The sequence below is a fragment of the Vanessa tameamea genome, chromosome 15, assembly GCF_037043105.1.
Source record: "Vanessa tameamea isolate UH-Manoa-2023 chromosome 15, ilVanTame1 primary haplotype, whole genome shotgun sequence".
Classification (NCBI taxonomy): domain Eukaryota; kingdom Metazoa; phylum Arthropoda; class Insecta; order Lepidoptera; family Nymphalidae; genus Vanessa; species Vanessa tameamea.
Window position 1 is genome coordinate 4,386,364 of NC_087323.1, and position 18,658 is coordinate 4,405,021.

The 18,658-nt window shown below is 30.0% G+C and overlaps 1 protein-coding gene across 1 annotated transcript in view; it reads right to left on the bottom strand.

Moving 5' to 3' along the window:
* Nucleotides 1-498: 498 nt before the first annotated feature.
* Nucleotides 499-18,658, bottom strand: part of Speck (speck) — a 35,642-nt gene continuing 17,482 nt past the window's right edge. Inside the window, exons 2-5 of the mRNA XM_026638192.2 lie at nucleotides 16,498-16,622; nucleotides 15,858-16,038; nucleotides 11,256-11,461; nucleotides 499-1,598 (exon numbers count right to left, since the gene is read on the bottom strand). Of these exons, the coding sequence (XP_026493977.1) occupies nucleotides 1,415-1,598; nucleotides 11,256-11,461; nucleotides 15,858-16,038; nucleotides 16,498-16,622 (696 nt within the window). The 3' untranslated portion in view covers nucleotides 499-1,414. The remainder of the gene's footprint in view (nucleotides 1,599-11,255; nucleotides 11,462-15,857; nucleotides 16,039-16,497; nucleotides 16,623-18,658) is intronic.

Here is an 18,658-nt window from a genome sequence, read left to right on the forward strand (position 1 = left end):
GACATTAATTTTTTAAGGTAATAATACAAATATAATTGTAGTAATAGTTAATATAAGAATGTGTTGGATTTTTTCCTTTATCTTAAAACAAGCAAGTTAAAAAAAGTAGACAAGTTTAAATTTAGAAAGATCTGCTCCTTAAATTATTGTAATCAGTCACGTCATCGTTTTGGTATTATCTCATTTCATACTTAAAGTAAACCACCATTCGATACTCGTTCGCTGCGAATTTTATACTATATCGAAATCAATTGATTTCAATTTGAGTTTTACTATTTAAAACTTCATTCGTCTTATCTTCAAATATTTATGAATGAAACATACATTTTTAAAATCAAGTTTTATACCAGTGTTTATGATTATAACGCGAAGCATTGTAAAAGTATTACCTATCTTTAGTTGAATATAACCAGTTGTGATTACTCACATTCTACCATAAACAAGTTATTTCAATTGCTTCTCGTTTGTAAGCCTGTTCTATAAATAAAACAACATAAATTTATATATTTATATAGTTTATTTTAATACACAGATATTATCTTATATATTAGAAACATCTACTTTCAATAAAATTGATCACATTACAAGGATTTTTGACTACAGCCACAATTGACATTGACGATAGGACAGTAACAACAGTAGAGACAGTAACACATGTATATTTATTAATTCCATGAAAATAAACTTTAAAGAACTACTGTATAAGGCTACCTCAACGTATAGAAGCACTTATATCCGATATCAAAATGATTGTTACACACTTTTGCTATATATTTTTGTCAGGAGTAGCCTTCCTTAATTAACTTTGCTATTATTTTCTGTAGGCGACATTTATTTGTTTTTTTTTTTTGCATACATTATAAGTGCATGTATAATAATACAATATATACATACAAAAGATCATTTTATATAACTAAACTATACAATTCAAGTTTTTTGACAGATTATTTAAAAAACTTTTTGTAAATTAAAATCTTTGTTTGTATCACAGCTAAGTCATAATTATTAATTGGGATTTTCTGAAAACATTTCTTTGCATTTTTTAAATGGCATCGTTCAAGCTATGTACATTAAATGATTAAAATCTTAATAATAAACAATGCTAGATCTTTTTGAGAACAATTTGCAGGTTATTTATGTAGGGATTTTTTAGTATATCATTTTTTTTTTTTTTTTTTCTATAATAATGTTTGATTAGTGCGTATTTTTTAAAAAGGGTGCGTATTATTACTAAAATGGGTCGTTTTAATTAATCAATAACAAAACATAGACACACGGACAGGACCCTCATTTTTTTTTTACCTTTTTTACTCATTTTAACAAATTTAATTGAAAGAATTCAGATTATATATACCTACTAAGATTACAGGTGATTGTTTTTGTTTATCTTCAAAATTTTAATAAAGGTGTTACTTTAAATCTCTTTGAGATACACTCTGCCTTCAAGATGTGGGGGCTCTGGGTGCGGGGCGTAGGGCAGTTCTGAGTAGAACAAGCCGTACACTTTCTTGTACTTCAGACGTTCCGCTGCAGCGGCAGAGAAAGCAGAGGTGGTGTCCATCCGTAAGGCGCTCGCGCCCAATTCCTTTGCTATCCGTCTGTAAAAAAAGTTAACATTAACTCGGTTCAAGGAAAAAGGAGAACTTAAAACGAGAAATTACATTTAAAAAGAAACAATAACTTAGAATAATGAAAGGAGTGTATTCAAGATATCGTTGTCTTTACAACAGTCGCGCTTACTAACAATCAAAATTTGCAATTAGAATTTTCAAATATATTTTCAAATATAATAAGAATTAGTCGTTCGCCTACCCTCGTCTTAATAACACACAGTACTGGATAATATAAATCAATAAATGTATGTACTAGTATGTTATATAAAAGGTCCTATATAAATCCGGTTCCGGGATATATATCATAAATTGAATCTAACAATAGTCGCCAAAAATGTGTCAGCTATTCATATTATAATAAATTGAGTAGCAGGGCTCCTTACTTCCTGCCACACATTCCCGTTGCTCACGGGAAAATATTTGTGATAAAATGTTGCATGCTGCGATCTAAACTCTTATACATAAAAACTGAATATGTCAGAAGATATAAAAAACAATATAAAATCCATAATATAACCCTGTAAACATTTTTTTTATTAAAATTCCGATATCGTTTGTGTAAAGTTAGACAATGAACGATTCTCGTATAGCTAATTGCCTTTAAAAATAATTTAATCGTATTAACCATGTTGGCTAAATAGGGTCTCTTATTAAAATTAAATCGTATTTCAGAGCACGCAATTAAAAGACCGGAGATTAATTAAAATCATGAACCACTATTTAAACAAATTATTCACGAAACTTTGTAGCCAGTAGTATTAATACAGTTATGCTCTACTTGTCTCTGTACTGAAGTATTTGTTTAACTAGTTCAGAATACAGATAAATAATACTTACATAACATACACAATACATAACATGATCCCATAGTTAGAGGTATACTCGTACAAAAACAATTTTGAATAATATTTATACCTATTGAAATTCAATTTGTTCGTTTGTATTTATGCCAAAAATTAACAATTTAAACTTAACGATACCAGACACAGACCGATTAAAAACGACTTTTATTTATTTACCAAAAAGACTAGACTTAATAATTGATATCTTTAAATGATTTGACCTACGCCATTTTATTCTAGAATCTATAAATATAATTTTAAGATACGGTTAATCAAGAAATATTGTTACTTTAGGCTTGTATGGATCACAAATAGATGGCAACTTCAACAATCTTGTTAACGATATTGCGATTAGGAAAGATTTTTGTTGTAAAAATATTTTACAAATTTAGGGATCGACTTGGCGATGCGATAATTCAATGCGTGTATTCTTTAAATTTAATAATTATATTGATGAATGTAACATATTGTTCTAATATTAGATATTTAAGATAAACTCTTCGTCTAGATTTTTACAACAATTAGTGAGTAATTATGATTATTTAAAAACCACTGCATAATTGATTAAATATAGTTTTAATATAGAATTCTTTGTATATTTTACCTTATGTAAGGATACAACATATTAGACTTTTGCAATGTATTTGTTTCAACATTAATTATATTTTAATTATGCCTTTTAATCAATTTAAATCGTATGTTAAGAAACATTAATAATAAGACCGATTATCTTATATTATTATTAAAAAGTGAAGTTAGTTTTCGTTGATTCCCATAGACAACAGTCAAATTTAATTGGGTATAGTTGACTAAGTATATATAATATTATAGAACAAAATAACTACAAGTTGTTGTCAAATTGTTACAGGTTCTCGTTAGAATCTATATTTCGAGCTACTGTTAATGACATACACGACGATCTAATAGATGACGATTCAAAATGGCTCATAAGTGCAAGTTGAATAAGAATACATTGATTGTAACATTTAAAGTAACTCGAGTAATTACTTTTTAGTATACAAGTTAGTTATTTTATTTCAATTCAAGGTAAACTAATAGATATTACAATTCGTTATTAACCAACGGAAAAGTCAATCATATGAATGAAAATTAATTTTAATTGTATTTATTTGATTAGTAATTGTTAGTATAATTTATAGAAAATTTAAGTGTGTTATTATATGATGTATATCATTAATATTATTATTGTAGGGTTATCTTTAAGGGTCACAAGTTTTAGGGGAGTCACGGGAACCATGTGTAGGCGATCCCATGGCGTTCCTCAACGACGGATAGGGTACCGCTGGTTTTTAGTGGGGAGTGCACATCATCACGAAGGGGCCACGTAGGGGGTTGCTTCAATGAATTTTAATAATGGGCACCAAATAATCTGCGAGGGAGTCACAGATAGTTCCCAGTAAAATATATCAAACTTTCAAATTTGGTATACCTAACCACATTAGATTTATGAAGGCATATGTTTTTTTTTGTCCTTTAAGTGTTCCTATACCTTCATGTATTTCTAACCGATTGAGTTATAGCTTTATGCGGTTGTTGTTGACACTTGCCATTTCTGGAATAATACGATTAGCATATAATAATTGGTGTAAATAATAATAATACCCGTCGTGTAAGTTTCTAAAATAAAAAAAACAGGTAATGGAACGCATGCGGATATTACCTATCCCACTGAATAGGTATTACATAAATGGAGAGTGTATGTTTCAACGTTCTAATCTCAAACTGTCAGCCGGATTTGAATGACCCTTTCCCTAAGGAAAATTACTTAGTTATTTAGTGCAAGCTCGTCTGGTAGGTACCACCTACTCATCAGATATTCTACCGCCAAACAACAGTACTCAGTCTGTTATGTTTCGGTTTGAAGGGCGAGTGAGCCAGTGTAATTACTGGCACAGGGTACATAAAATCTTAGTGGCCAATGTTGGTGGCACATTGGCGATGTTTGAAATGGTTAATAATTCTTACAGCGCCATTGTCTATGGGCGATGGTGACTACTTACCATCAGGTGGCCTATTTGTTCGTCCGCCTACCTATATGACAAAAAAAAGTAAGTAAATTTAACATAGCAAACGTAGATATATATTTTTGATAATTACTAAATAATGATAATTTCCTGACCGCTATCACCTATTGCTGCTGGTTTGAGAAAATAACTAATTAGAGTAAACAAAGGAAACTAGTCAACTGAGTAGAAAATATTATACTGCTAAGTGTTTGCGTAAAACATTCATAATTCGATGGGCACGACAATAAGACACGAAATAAGTGAAAATATACGCAGGACCAAAGGATTTACGTGTTTTCCGAGATATAATGTAATTATCCTTCTATTTATTCTTCTCGGTAGAATCTACATTCCGAACCGTTGGTAGGTTTACTTAAAATAGTTTGTTAAATGACGATTCAAAAGTGCTTGTAAAAGCCTACTTGATTAAAGTATATTTTGATTTGATTTGAAACTCTGGATTACTACTGAAAATTCCTCAACAGAAAAACATAATAGTGTTTTTTGGTTGGACCCGAGATTTGGACCCGAGATTTGAAGCCACTTGAGGAACTTTTGACTGCCTATATACTCTTAAGTATAACCATTAAACTAACAACGCTTTTTGACAAGTTAGTCTATTTTTAGGCATTTGTTTTTTGTTTCCCAGATAATTCTGTTAAACGAGTCATAAGTATAGAATAGATATATACTTATGTATAATTATATATACCATTTAATTTAAAGGAGTAATGTTATATTGACTACATGTATAGATGACCTAAATACTACTACTTCGGACTAATAGTCTAGAATTTTAATCATAGATTAGAAAGGAACGATTGTTTAGAATTCGAACGTTGAATAACAATAAGCTTACAGTGGACGCATGAACAAGTAACACTAGTGCTACGAACTGTAAAATCAATTCGAAAGACGCACTTCTCGTGGGATTAGTTAAGATTTTATTCTCATATATTTATGCTATAAATTTTGTATTTGAAATCGATATCACGTCAAGCGATTTTTTGTTGGTACAGTATCGCCAGTGGTTGAAACTTTTAATTAATGTTCTACGTACTTTTGAGTAACAACTACGTACATTTCAATTGCGCTGTACATCTACGAAACTGCAGAATTAAATTAAAAGTTAACATTAATTTATGTAAACTGATAGACACATCTTGTCACGAACATGTGTTTTATTAAACGATTTTATACATGATCATGGTTTAGATATTTAATTAAACGGAGATCGATCCAGCAGATAGGAGGATTTTATATGAAAATTATCTACGAATTCAAATCAGGCTAAGCGACCCTGATAAATTGCTTTAAAGTTCATCTCATGCTCAGCGGTGAAGGAATATCTTTAATATATTGACCGAAACCAAATTACAACTCTTAATTTCACTTTTCACAATTCATAATCAATAATCCCTGCTGTTGAAGGAATGAAGTTTAAATTAATATAACTAGTGTATGCTTCACTTTTGTGCAAACTCGGAAACTTTGGACACTAAATTAATTTAACTAAAAACGTAAATACATATATACGGTATTTGTCTCTAGGCAGTATATTTAAATGATAATAACAACAAAGCTTGACGCAGTAATTGTATAAAGTGGTTCTACTGTCATGTCTACTCTGTGACAGCTTGTTAAGAATTGCCTGTTAAATTACATGTGAGGAATGAACAGCGTAATAATACAATTTTATTGTTTCACGCCGCTTTATTAACCACGTATTTAGCGAGAGATGATGCAGCTTCATTCAGAGGACAATAATCTTTGTTTTCGTTACTTGGTACTCGCTACACTTGGTAATGAGCGTGACTTCACCTGATAACTCATTACAAAACTACAAGCACAATCGACATGACATCTTAGTTGCCAAGGTTGATGGCGCATTGGCGATGTAATGAATGCGTCATTACGCTATAAGAAATATTATCCACCATATGGTGGTGACCATAGACCATTGTCTATGGGCGGTGGTGACCACTTACCTTCAGGTGGCCTATGTGCTCGTTCGCCAACCTATATAATAAAAAGAAAAGAATATTCTACGGCGGTTTTTTTTTTCCATGTTTCAATTTAAAAGGTCAATGAGCTGATGTTATTATTTTTACAGAGCAGTGCAATATGTACACGTATACGCGTTGGTTGATACTTATCTCAGATCTTACACACTTATCTGCAGACTTTTTGTGCACATCACATCTTTTTTAATTATAAATTGAAATAGATGCACTAAAACTTTTTTTAACACTAAACAACCGTAACAAAGTAATATTTCATTATTACGAACGTTTTGAGTATTATGTATTATATTCGGAAATAAAAATATAATATTATAAAATATAGGTGGAATAACATTTTAAAATTCGAAATAAAATCGATTGGAACATAATGAATTGCATCAAAAAATCATTAGCCGATAATATTGGCTTCGATACAAGATTATACAGATAATAAAAAGTATTCAATCATTATTAGTTGTAAAAATCAACAGCGGTATAATTATGTAAATTGTATATGAATAATACTTTTATTTTTAATTAATAATACTGGCAATTAAAATAATATTTGTTATTAATCGTGTTTAGCGTTAAAAACATCGCAAGGAAATCTGCTTATGTCAAATGATATTCTACAACAAATACATTTTATATTATTAATACACACTTTGGCTCACTTACCAACGTGATTGAATTCATTGTAAATTTTCTCTTTATAAAGATAGTCGGATTTTGCTCTGCAGTTATCACTTTACGTAAACTTTATTTGTAATGCCTATTTTTAAAATGTATATTATATGAAATGTTTTCCCCATATTTTAAGCTTAAACTTATGTCAGACGTTGTGGAGACGACTCAAATCGCTGTGTAACCATGATGCTGTCCTGTAAAAGTGTAATCCACATTCTGTACTGGTGGTAGAATTATGTTTAATTGAAATAACAGACTATTACCACGACGATTCAAATTGTTTATAGCGGCTAACTAACGTAAAGTGTATTTTAATTTTATTTACGATATTACCTACAATACAAACAAATGTACTGCTCAAATGAGTCAACACCGTTTAGAGAAACCATTGACAAGTCTCCTAGCATCCAATTTCATTTTCGAAATGTCCACTCTTAAGTTTATTGGTTATTTAGATTCAGACGCTAACGAATCGAAACGAAATCATATATTAATTAATAATATATTTTTTCGTCTATCTTCTATCGTTTGTATGGAAGTCCGTCGTTTTTTAAGTTAGAAAGATGAAACTTTTATTTTTGGAATTCTGTTTAAAAAAGAGTAGATATGTCATACGTATTTATGCGTTTCGGGATATTCTACCGTAAGGGTAATACACACCAATGTGGTATACAAAGAGGTCTTAAATTAACGTAACATTTTAAGTTAAACTGTAAATGTATTCAAATTCCACGCGAGAAAAGCCGCGGGCAACAGCTAGTGAATTATATATTAAAGTAACAATCACATGACTCGTTTACAAAAATATTCTGTTAAAACTTATTAGGTTAAGTGAAGGATAAGATAATAACAAAACGTAGAAAATTTCATACACTTTTTAAATGTTAAGGAATAAGTTAGAAGGTCAGTTTTCGAGGATTACTTTAAGATGTGATAAACTTAACTTTATCTTTCCTTTATTGATTACATTGAAAATAATCACGAGTTCAGTCCCTATAGTGCTTATTATTCGCGTATGAATAGTTATTGTATTAAAGTCTTAACATAAAGTTTTTTTTTTAAATTCCACTCAGCCTTCAGCCATAAAAGATAATGCCTAGTGTCACTACCGCGTGTCCGATCAATAGAAGCGGCATGCTTGTGTAAATTATAGTATTATTGAAAAACTGAGGCAAACCAGATTATGTTTGAAATAATATAACTTCCTTTATTTATATTTGTTGATGATAAAAAGCTCGATCTGTTTATGGTAAGAATGTTATTTTATTTCTAACACATGACATTACATTATTATAGTTTTATGCTAATTAGGTATACGTACGTATCGTGTCGAGTTATTACTTGCCGTGAAACATATATTCGACATTCAGGTAAAAATACTTGAATGTAATCGATGATTTTATTACTAAATATTTTTATCTGCAGCTTTACCTGCGTTTTATTTAACCAAATTTCATCAAATTCCGGTCGATGGTTTAGCCGTGAAAGCGTAACAAACAGACGGAGTTACTTTCGAATTTACAATCTTAATATAGATAAATACTACTTCCGATAATTACTTAATTATATAGATACTCGTAATAAGCAGAAATTTGTTTTAAAAGTTGGACAATGTTTCACTAATAAGTACAGGCGTGTATCTTGAAAAAGATATTCCACTAAGACGGTGGCTGTGCAGTGTGCAAAATTGACATCTATCTACATATCTTAGATCGATGGAAATATATAAATAATTATGAAAAATACTTCGACTAATAATATAACGCTTTCAAATAAGTGTGTCCTTTGGTAAACCGTCAATAGCGACTTTAATTTTAGTATAAATATCTGTTTATATATTAATTTTGGGTTCGATTAAGATGTTCATATCGTATAAAAGTAATTAATTCATTCTCTAATGATTCTCGGATTATCAATGCGGTTACAGTCTTCAAATTAAATAGTATACAACGTCGTTGCTAATAATATTTCTGTGATCAAATATTTAAAATATATTTAAAATTTATTTCATAATTTTCGTTTTATCATGTTTGGCGTGTAAGTTTGCCTTATTTGCAGTTGTGTACTTGTGAGAAATACATTTGTCTTTCTCATTTTTTTCAAGCAATCGGTCTGTGCAAAGAAGTCTCAAAATAGAAAAATAAAAAAGTTTAATAATGTCGAGGCAAAAAAAAAACACATATCTGTCTGTTTTAAAACAAAGAAAAATTCTTAGAAGTTACAGTTTTCTTTGTCAGTGTAAAATAGAGAATACCTACATTAATCACGAAGATGCGAACCCTATTTAAATTGAAATAACTGTATAAATTTTGTTCTTGTAATTTTGGTACTTATTGTTTATATATATTTTAGTATATATTGTTTTAATCATGCAGACATAATTTTATATTACTTATTTTATAATACGAATACTTTATGTATTTAATATCTAACTTTGCGCAAATAATTATAAAATATAACAAACATTAAATATTTTCTTCAAATTTAAATGGGAATTTTCACAAACAAAAAAATAATTACTTAAAAAAAGAATGAAACAATAGTCGCACTTTTAATTTGTCAATTAACTATACACGAATATAAAATGCAAATTCATTGTTAAGAAGTTCTAGAATGACTCGATTTTTTCAACCAAGGTCGTTAGATCGCCGCCAATCAAATTTTTTTAGTAACATTATATACGTTAAGATGTTAAGTAATTTAAAATTATTTCCTGATGATATATTTAGAATAATGTCTGACAAATGTATCAAGATATCAAGAGCAAGTTTGTCTTGAGAGTCCATTAAAATTTAAAAGTAATATTTAAAATTGTGTAAATTCTTTTTCATAGAGTTAGGTATACAAATTCATTAATCCAAAGATTCTTAATATAGCTTTTTAGGTAGTCCTGAATTTATAAGACACGAATATCAAGTGTTACTATGTAAGTCAATTTTTTTAAATCAAGGTTCCAGAAACACTGTCTTTATAATTCATGTAACATACATAGAGACCAGTAGATAAGTTTTCTACTTTCCGATAAACGTATGTTAAAAATGTATATTAAATATAATTTAAAAACTATAAAAAGGCTTTTGCCAATATAACGTTTGAGATTAATAAAAAAAAAAAAATGAGAATTTGCTAGTGTTCATCGAAGAGTTCTATTGTCCACCTCGTAACTCCATAATCAGATCAGCTTGCTTGACATCCGAAACACATACAATTGCAAATTTTAAATCGATACAATATTTATAGTTTGTTATGTATATATAAGTAGGGTTAGATTTAAACATGTAAGCATTAAAATAGATAGTTGTTTATTGTCTTTTATTTGTACATATCGTATATGTTTTATTATGTTATCATATTCCCAATACATTGTGCCGTATTTTGGCAACTGAAACCGGATTATGTTTGGCACGCGACTGCTTATTTAAAAGTACAATGAATACCGGAATAAAACATAAATGTTTGCTATGTGTGAATTGCAACTATGCGCTTTATGCTCTTATTATACTGCGTTAAAAAATGCTGTGTAATGTATTGGCGAGATATTTATTGGAGACATAACAATAAAATAATTCTTTTATTAATTCTTAAGTACGCATTACAATAGTTTTATTTAGCTGTTGTCTGATTTAACATAAAAAATCATAACCATAAGAAAATAAAATATGTAATTATAGTATTCTATGTAGACTGAAGGTTTACATTGTAATATAAGTAATCCTCGTTTTCGCGGGGCATGCCAGTTAAGCAGTTAGTTAGCCTGATTATTTTCGATAATAATTCAATATTTCATATACCAATATGACGATGATTGTTGTTGATGTTTAATGAAAACTGTATGGAAATCGATAGTTTCTGAGTTTGTCCCGTTCAGGCATACATACAGATAGACGTGATAATAAATAAACGTGACTTTGTTTTATAATATGTAGTGATTTATCAAATTATATGCGAATGTCAAAAATACATGCGAGTTTTTGATATAGCCAACGAGTCTATCAAACGGGGATCTAATTTACAAGCTCTGGGTCGTCGGGCCTTTCCTTGTAATATTTTCCTAATTAAATAATGTACTAATAAAATACTTACTCTGTCTCCTCACATAAGACCCTCATGAGACCCCTTCCTCTCCAGTCGGAGTGGGTGGATGCTATTCTGATCTCCAGAACGGTGTGGCAGGACTGAGGCAGCTTGTCCCAAATCCTTGCTTCGCGATCCAGATAGCCGAGAAGTTTTAAGATCCGTCGGAACTTCGGGTTCGGACAGCCTTCCGACTTATCCGTATAATCGACTTCCTGAAACAATACAACATATAATCATAAATCTAATTATGATGCCAGCCGCAATAATTCCTTCTATTCTAAGGTATATTGCACTAATTTATATTATATTAAACTAAGTGATTTTCGTAAAAATAAAACTTTTAGTTCAGTAATATGAGGCTTTTATGTGATGCTAAATATTCGAAGTTATTGAAAATTGCAATCTCCATAAAACTAAATAGAATAACAATTTTTAATACTATAACGTCCATCCTCTTTTGGGTTAAGGGTAAAAGTACTTATGAAGTATATTAAACAAATTGCAAATTATAAATCGCGCTTAATTGTTTTTTTTTTTCTTGCAATTATCGTGTAAACGTGCAATACGGTAACAAATCATGCAAACGAGGTCAGTTATACGCAAGATTGAGTGGAAAAACTGTTAAAATAGCGTAGCATGTATTTTTGTTTTATATGACTATAAATATTTATACTTTCGCCATCTCTATTACGATAGTGACAAACTATACGTTGTAACAAAATAAACCGAAATGATAAAATATTTTTAACAACATTTTTTATTTAATTTAAATTATGTAACTAAAATAAAACTGAAAAGGAGATTGTATTGTTGCCAGAATCAAAAATCCATCTCATTCGATTAGGTGGAATTTAATTAAAATTCAATTATAGAATTTTGGATTTAGAAAACACGCACTAATATGTAAGGGTAAACAAAAATATCTGTAATTGACTACTTTTTTTAATTTTATGCATATCGAATTCGTTACAAACAAATGAAATAAACAAATTCCTGTGGTATAGTTTGACAAATTATAAAAGTATGTTTAATGTGGCATGGTTACAAGTTGTCTATACCAGTTTAAATTATACCTCATTATGTTACATAAGTGAATTACAAAGCGATCGTGACCAATTCCTTGTGGCATTTAATTATTTATTGAGTATTAAATATCCGCAATGTTTATTCGCATTAATTTCAAGTAGGTATATTGATATAGTTTCTTTACAATCAAATAATGTCGAAAATTTTGACTGACATATTAGTTTTTAATTAATGGTAATTTAATGCTACATGTGACATATATCTTCGCTAGGCAGAGATAAAAATATAACATATTTTTTAATTATATATTAAAATTGGATTTCTCGCAAGTTAAAACGCGACCGGATAAACATTTTTAAATAGCGAATATTTAATTTTTTTTAATAAATCAGAGTCGTGTGAGCTCGGTCGTCCAGGTACTAGTAATTATGCAACAATAAAATTTTATTTCTTAATTAATCCACTTAATTGCAATTCGAATCGTGGAATATGGTATTAGTTCCTTTAAATTTAAATATTAAACGATCACTTACTACAGCACTGGGTTTTATTATTTGGTCAGATTTACGATTATTCATTTGCTGTAAATCAAGTTATATCCTCTCGCCACGTAATTCCAGCCCTGGTGGCAAATCGAAATCCTATATCCGAAAATAACGCAAATACAAATAATAGAAAAATATAACACCGCAGACATGGATAACATGTTTATGGAGATATCATTATTTTAAAAAAATCCCATGTTGAAAATCAATAAACGATGAATCGAAAACGCGATAAAGTAGGATATCTGGAGACAGGCACAGGAACGTAGTTTACGTATATACGGTTATTATAGAATTAGTGTGTCCATGGATATACATTTTGGTAATAAAACAATAACCTACTGAATATTCTTTTGTTATATGGAATATTTGTAAATAATTACAAATTGACAAACAAAAATTAGACCTGCTGAGTTTCTCACTCCGGTCTTCCCAGGTCAGTTTATTTTCTCTTCGGAGCCGGTGGTAGTTTTCAATACGACAAATTTGAAAAGCTATACTTATTTAATATAGCTTATCCATTAAATTAAGGATTTTGATTTGATTTGTTGTATGAAGTTGGCTTTGTTTAGGTACAATTTAATATCATATCTCGATCGGTAAGATGGATTACTGATATTGATTCCATAAATATTTGTATTTAGGAGGATAAAAAAATCTTTGTGCTTCCCCGGCCAACAATAATTTAAATTCAAAGATTGAAACCAATCGTAATCTCCTTTGCGTTAAAAAGAAAATCCCAATTTTCTCTTTCAATAATAACAGTCGGGATAAAGTCCATAAGCCAAATAGAATGAATATAACATCACCAGTACATATAAAAATAAAACTGTATGTACCAACTAATATATATTAGCTACGTACAATAAGCAATATTTTAACCAAATAATTTAGTTGAAACTGCGAGATGGATATGCCTTGCGAAGCTATTATTTTCTCTAATAATAAAATTAGAACTTATTGGTTTTCTGTCATTCGCATTTTGCCTTACCAATTATTTTATACAAATAAGGTGGTCCAATAAAATTATTATTATGGAGATATCTGGTTTAGTTTCAAGGAATCGTATTATATTATAGGCATTTAACGACTAGCCGTTTGTAATTAAGCGATTTACAAAGTTAATTGAATAAAGTAATAATTGAAGTATCGAGTCCGTAAATACCAATCCCACTGCTGGGCAAGGATTTACTCTTTTAAGGAAAAGGTAAGCTTATAATATCGCACTGCTGTAATGCATACTTGTGACAAATAATCTTTGCTTTAGAGGTGAAATGAATACAATTTAGAAGTATAAAAAGTCACTGATGATTGTTCATATTTGAAATCGCTATCTTTGATTAGATTTAGGTGTGCCATCAACTGGACCATCTCGGCCAGCTAGCCATTGAACAAAGACCAATTATCTTCAATATGTAGATCGGATTAAACGTAACCCCTCAAGGTTATTAAGATAACATTCTCTAAATAACTAGTACCTGCCATATTATCGATCCAGGGCGATTATCTCATAACTGCATATTAGATTATAGGTATCTAAAACAATCGAACGAACGCTGACATATCTCGATAATTAAAAATCACATTGCGTCCGGCGACATTCAATCAACACCTGCGCGGAAGTTTCGAGTTTTATTATCTTACAATGAGTGCATTACATTTAGTTTTAGTTTATAAGATATGAAAATATTAACAGTTTTTGCGCCGAGTTGTCAACAATACAAAAAATAATTAATCAACAACAACCAGTCACGATCACCCAATTTCTTATCGAAGATGAAGAAATTGTTTAGAGCTCAGATTTTAGTTGGACATTTAAATTAGTCTTCAAAGAAATCGGGAAACGAATCCTGCCGATGACTTGACAGATACTTTTTGATGGCTTATCACAATCAAAACGCTTTTATATTGAGTGAACACTTAGAGCACAAATATTAATTGTTGTTGAAATAATTATTTATTTTGTTTGTACAACAATGCGAGACGGAAGAAAAATTCAAAATCAAGTCCATAAGAAAAATAAACGCATACAACCTTCGAAAACACATACCAATAGAGAACATTAGAAAATTGCGCTAAATATTAAGACTCCCATTTACCAATACTCTGAATAGATAAGATAGTTAAACGGTAAAACCTGTTATCAACAATATGTTAATGCGAACTAATATCATTAAGATAAATAAAACATCATCAATTAAAGTAACACGTGATTCAAAGGTTTGCTTAATTTTTAAATGACGTAGTCGACGCCTCTCTGTCTGAGAATGAGCAACGGTATCTTGTTTCAGTTTTAATAGTTCGTCTCACGTTTTATCTTAGTCACGTGCCATTTCTTTTTCATAGAATTGAATACGTATAATTATTTATTTTGCTTGATAAGCTCAATAATTTACATTTTATTGCTAGAGTTCATATTTCTTTCAAGAAAACTTAACAAGACGATAAAAATTTGGTTAAAAATCTAAATATGCGTTACAGTTTTCATACAATATTAAAGCATTTAATTATTTGTTTCAGGTGGTAATCAAAATACTGCTAAACGTTGCTTAGTAGCCGATGAAATGGATATATTCCATTTCTCCATCATGAAGAATATATTTTTTTACTAGATAATTTGATAATTTTTACTTGACATACCTCATTCAAATATAGCAAAGATTTATAAAAAGAGGGAAGTGCATCGTTTTTTGGTCAGTATGGACACTGGACAGCAAACATTTTTTATAAATTAATTAAATTATATTTATTTCTGTATGTATGTAAATTCCGCTTGTTTTATCGTTAAATTAGTTTATGAAAGTAAACAAATATAAACATAATATATAATAGTGTCTAAAGTTTATTTCTAAATTATTGAAATACAAACATTATCGTGAACTTATTCGAGTGATATTAGTATATTATTTTATTTTCTTTATGATATGCCGAGGAATTTCTTAGGAAACTTCGGTTGTGACTAATATCTATCCTGCGTTTGACATTAATAACTATCTAGGTTGGATATAACGAATAGCCAAAATATTAAACAACTTACTTCTCTTTTGACAATTCCATTGATGACCATGCCCACGAAATCTCCATTTTCATCAATTGCGGCTACTGATGCGCCATCACTAAGTGTGGAAGATGCATAGTCCTCTAGTTCGATGCAGCGAGACTCAGGGGTTTCGAGCAGGTTTATTGTCAGGTTCAAAGGTTCATCGCGGAAGAAAAATCTGTGAGGAATTGGAATTGTTGTAGTAATCAATAATTTATTAAATGTCAATAATGTTGATTTTGTTATCAAAATTATATAAGATTCATTTATAAAAATTAAAAAAACAAACTTGATTTAAGTTTAACCGAATAAAATCTATTATGTATCTATAAATATACAGGAGCCGAAAAACCTAAGCACTATAAATACTTATATTCGGCTAAACATATTTTGTAAATCCTGCAATAAGCAGTAAGTAATATACTGAAATCTTTAATATCCGTCCCTAAATTTCTTCGCTTTTGCCTTAAACCGCTAATTTAAAGTGGAAATTAATGTTTAATATATATAGGTATATGACGAATATATTAGGGTGAAGAATTACAAAAGATTTAAGAAAGATCATATTTTTTTTTGCTAATTTATGACTCAAAAAATGCACATAATAAAAAAATCCTTATAGAATAAAATATGGTACCTCCTCAAGAAGTCTATCACTGGTTCCTTGTCCTTTGGCGTCAACTTGCGCAGGGTGTAGGAAGGGGACATGGTCCGTGGCCTGAGGTCCAGCTCAGAAAGCTGAGCCGGCAGCTCGTCTGCCAACTACAAGAAGAAAATGATATTTTAACATTGATCACATTACAATTTGGAACTTCTAGTTAAGTCAAAATATTAACGCTAAATTCTGAACTGACGTTTATATATTTTTTTAAATCACGTACGTACAAAACAAAAGTGAAAAAAAAATATATATATTTGTAAATCCTATAATTTCTATAAAGCAACTAAAGGTTATATCTTATTTTTTAATATTTACTGTATGGAGAAGCTGGTAATGTCTGAAGCCGCGAATATGGGTGATGCAAACTGACATGGGATGATGGGATATCATGCGTCAGCGTCACCGTAACACGATATAGTGGACAAAAGATATGACAAACTGTTTTATTGTCACATGCTTACTCATCTTCAATTTAAACAGGACATATATACTCATACTTAGGTACATCTGCCAGAAACCGGACAAAAATGTCGGCCATTGTTATAAGTTAAATAGAGATATATCTATAAAACCACAGTCTGAACGTGTAAGTTAAAGTGATGTAAGTTTCTTTTGGGAGCGTAATTACAAATATACGTCAATATTAATTAATAACATTTTTACTATTTGCGCATACATATTACAGGGTGAGTATAATTCTATGCGGAAATACAGATACATTTTATATTCCCTTTAATCCCATAATCTGATTAGATGGCAATGCGACACGACCAGATAGAGCTCAGGCAACCTTAGGTGACTACAGAGAATTTCACGACAGAAAAACTCACTAACTTTATTGGTCAGAGCCGGGATTTGAACACAAAACTTCAGAGATACGCTGTCTTACATAAGCTAAGCTAGTAAAGTAATTTTATTAAAAGCAAATAAAGTTATATAAATTCAACATGACATTCATTAATATTGATATTTGAATTTTCAACGGTGCACATAGTTTAATTAAAACAATCGGTGCCAATAGTGCCTCTCTCTTTAACCCTTAAATTGCAAAATGTAACGAGATCGTGACTTAGAGGTGGCGGGTAGGCTATAATGTGTCAATTTTGGAACTGTCACACAATTAAATACTTTGTAAATAAGTGCGATACGTTCTACATTTGCATAACAGATTTTATAATGGTTATGCAGACTTCCAGCATAATTCAGCGCTAGCCTTTGTAATCTAGGTTAGGTAGGCATTCTATGCGGTGTTAAATTTGCATCTGTCTTGTTTCGATAGTTAAAATATCTTTTGTTGTAGATAATCTAGATTTAGTTTACATTTAAGGTGTACTATTTTAGTACAGTCATTAAATTCTATTAATATTTACCAGTACTCAGAAATATTTTAATACAAAATATTTAACTGTTGAACAAGAAGGCTAAATAAATAAATTATATGAAAATTATATTCAGTTTTAACTTGGTGGTCGTAGAGAAGTTCTCTCGAGTAGGATTGCATTGTCTATTTTAAACATACCTTGCAATGTCTATTAATATTTTTCTTCTTTAATGTATATTGATATTGTTATTAATGTTAATGAAGTAACTAGTTGGGGTAGCCGAGTAGTTTCTGAAATTCAGCCAAGAATGGGGAGCCCACGTGAGAATTCGAAAAATATACGAGTATGTCCTATGTAAATGGACGGTATTGGTTTCGTGCATCCCTTATTAGATATTAACGTTATTAATTAGACAAGCAATTTTGATTGTTATTTGCATGCTAATGGCTTGATCGTATTGTGATATGATTTCTGGTCCAACACAATGTATTGTATGAAATTAAAAGTTAAATATTTTATTAATTACATTATACCAATACGAATGTTTTATAGCTTATAATTATTATTTGTACTGGTATTGCTTGTACCCAAAATTCTGCATATTAAGTATAAAATTAAATTATAATTTTAACGCATATCAATCACATAATACAATCTGCGTGTTTAAAGTCGCATGTAAAACCGTAGAAACTACGCCATTGTAGGCACTTGGCACTAATTTTGAACAACGGCCAACGTAGATTGCGCGTACTGTCGTACTTTAGCTTTCATTCTGTGCATGTCATCCTACTAATATTGTAAATGCAAAAATGAGT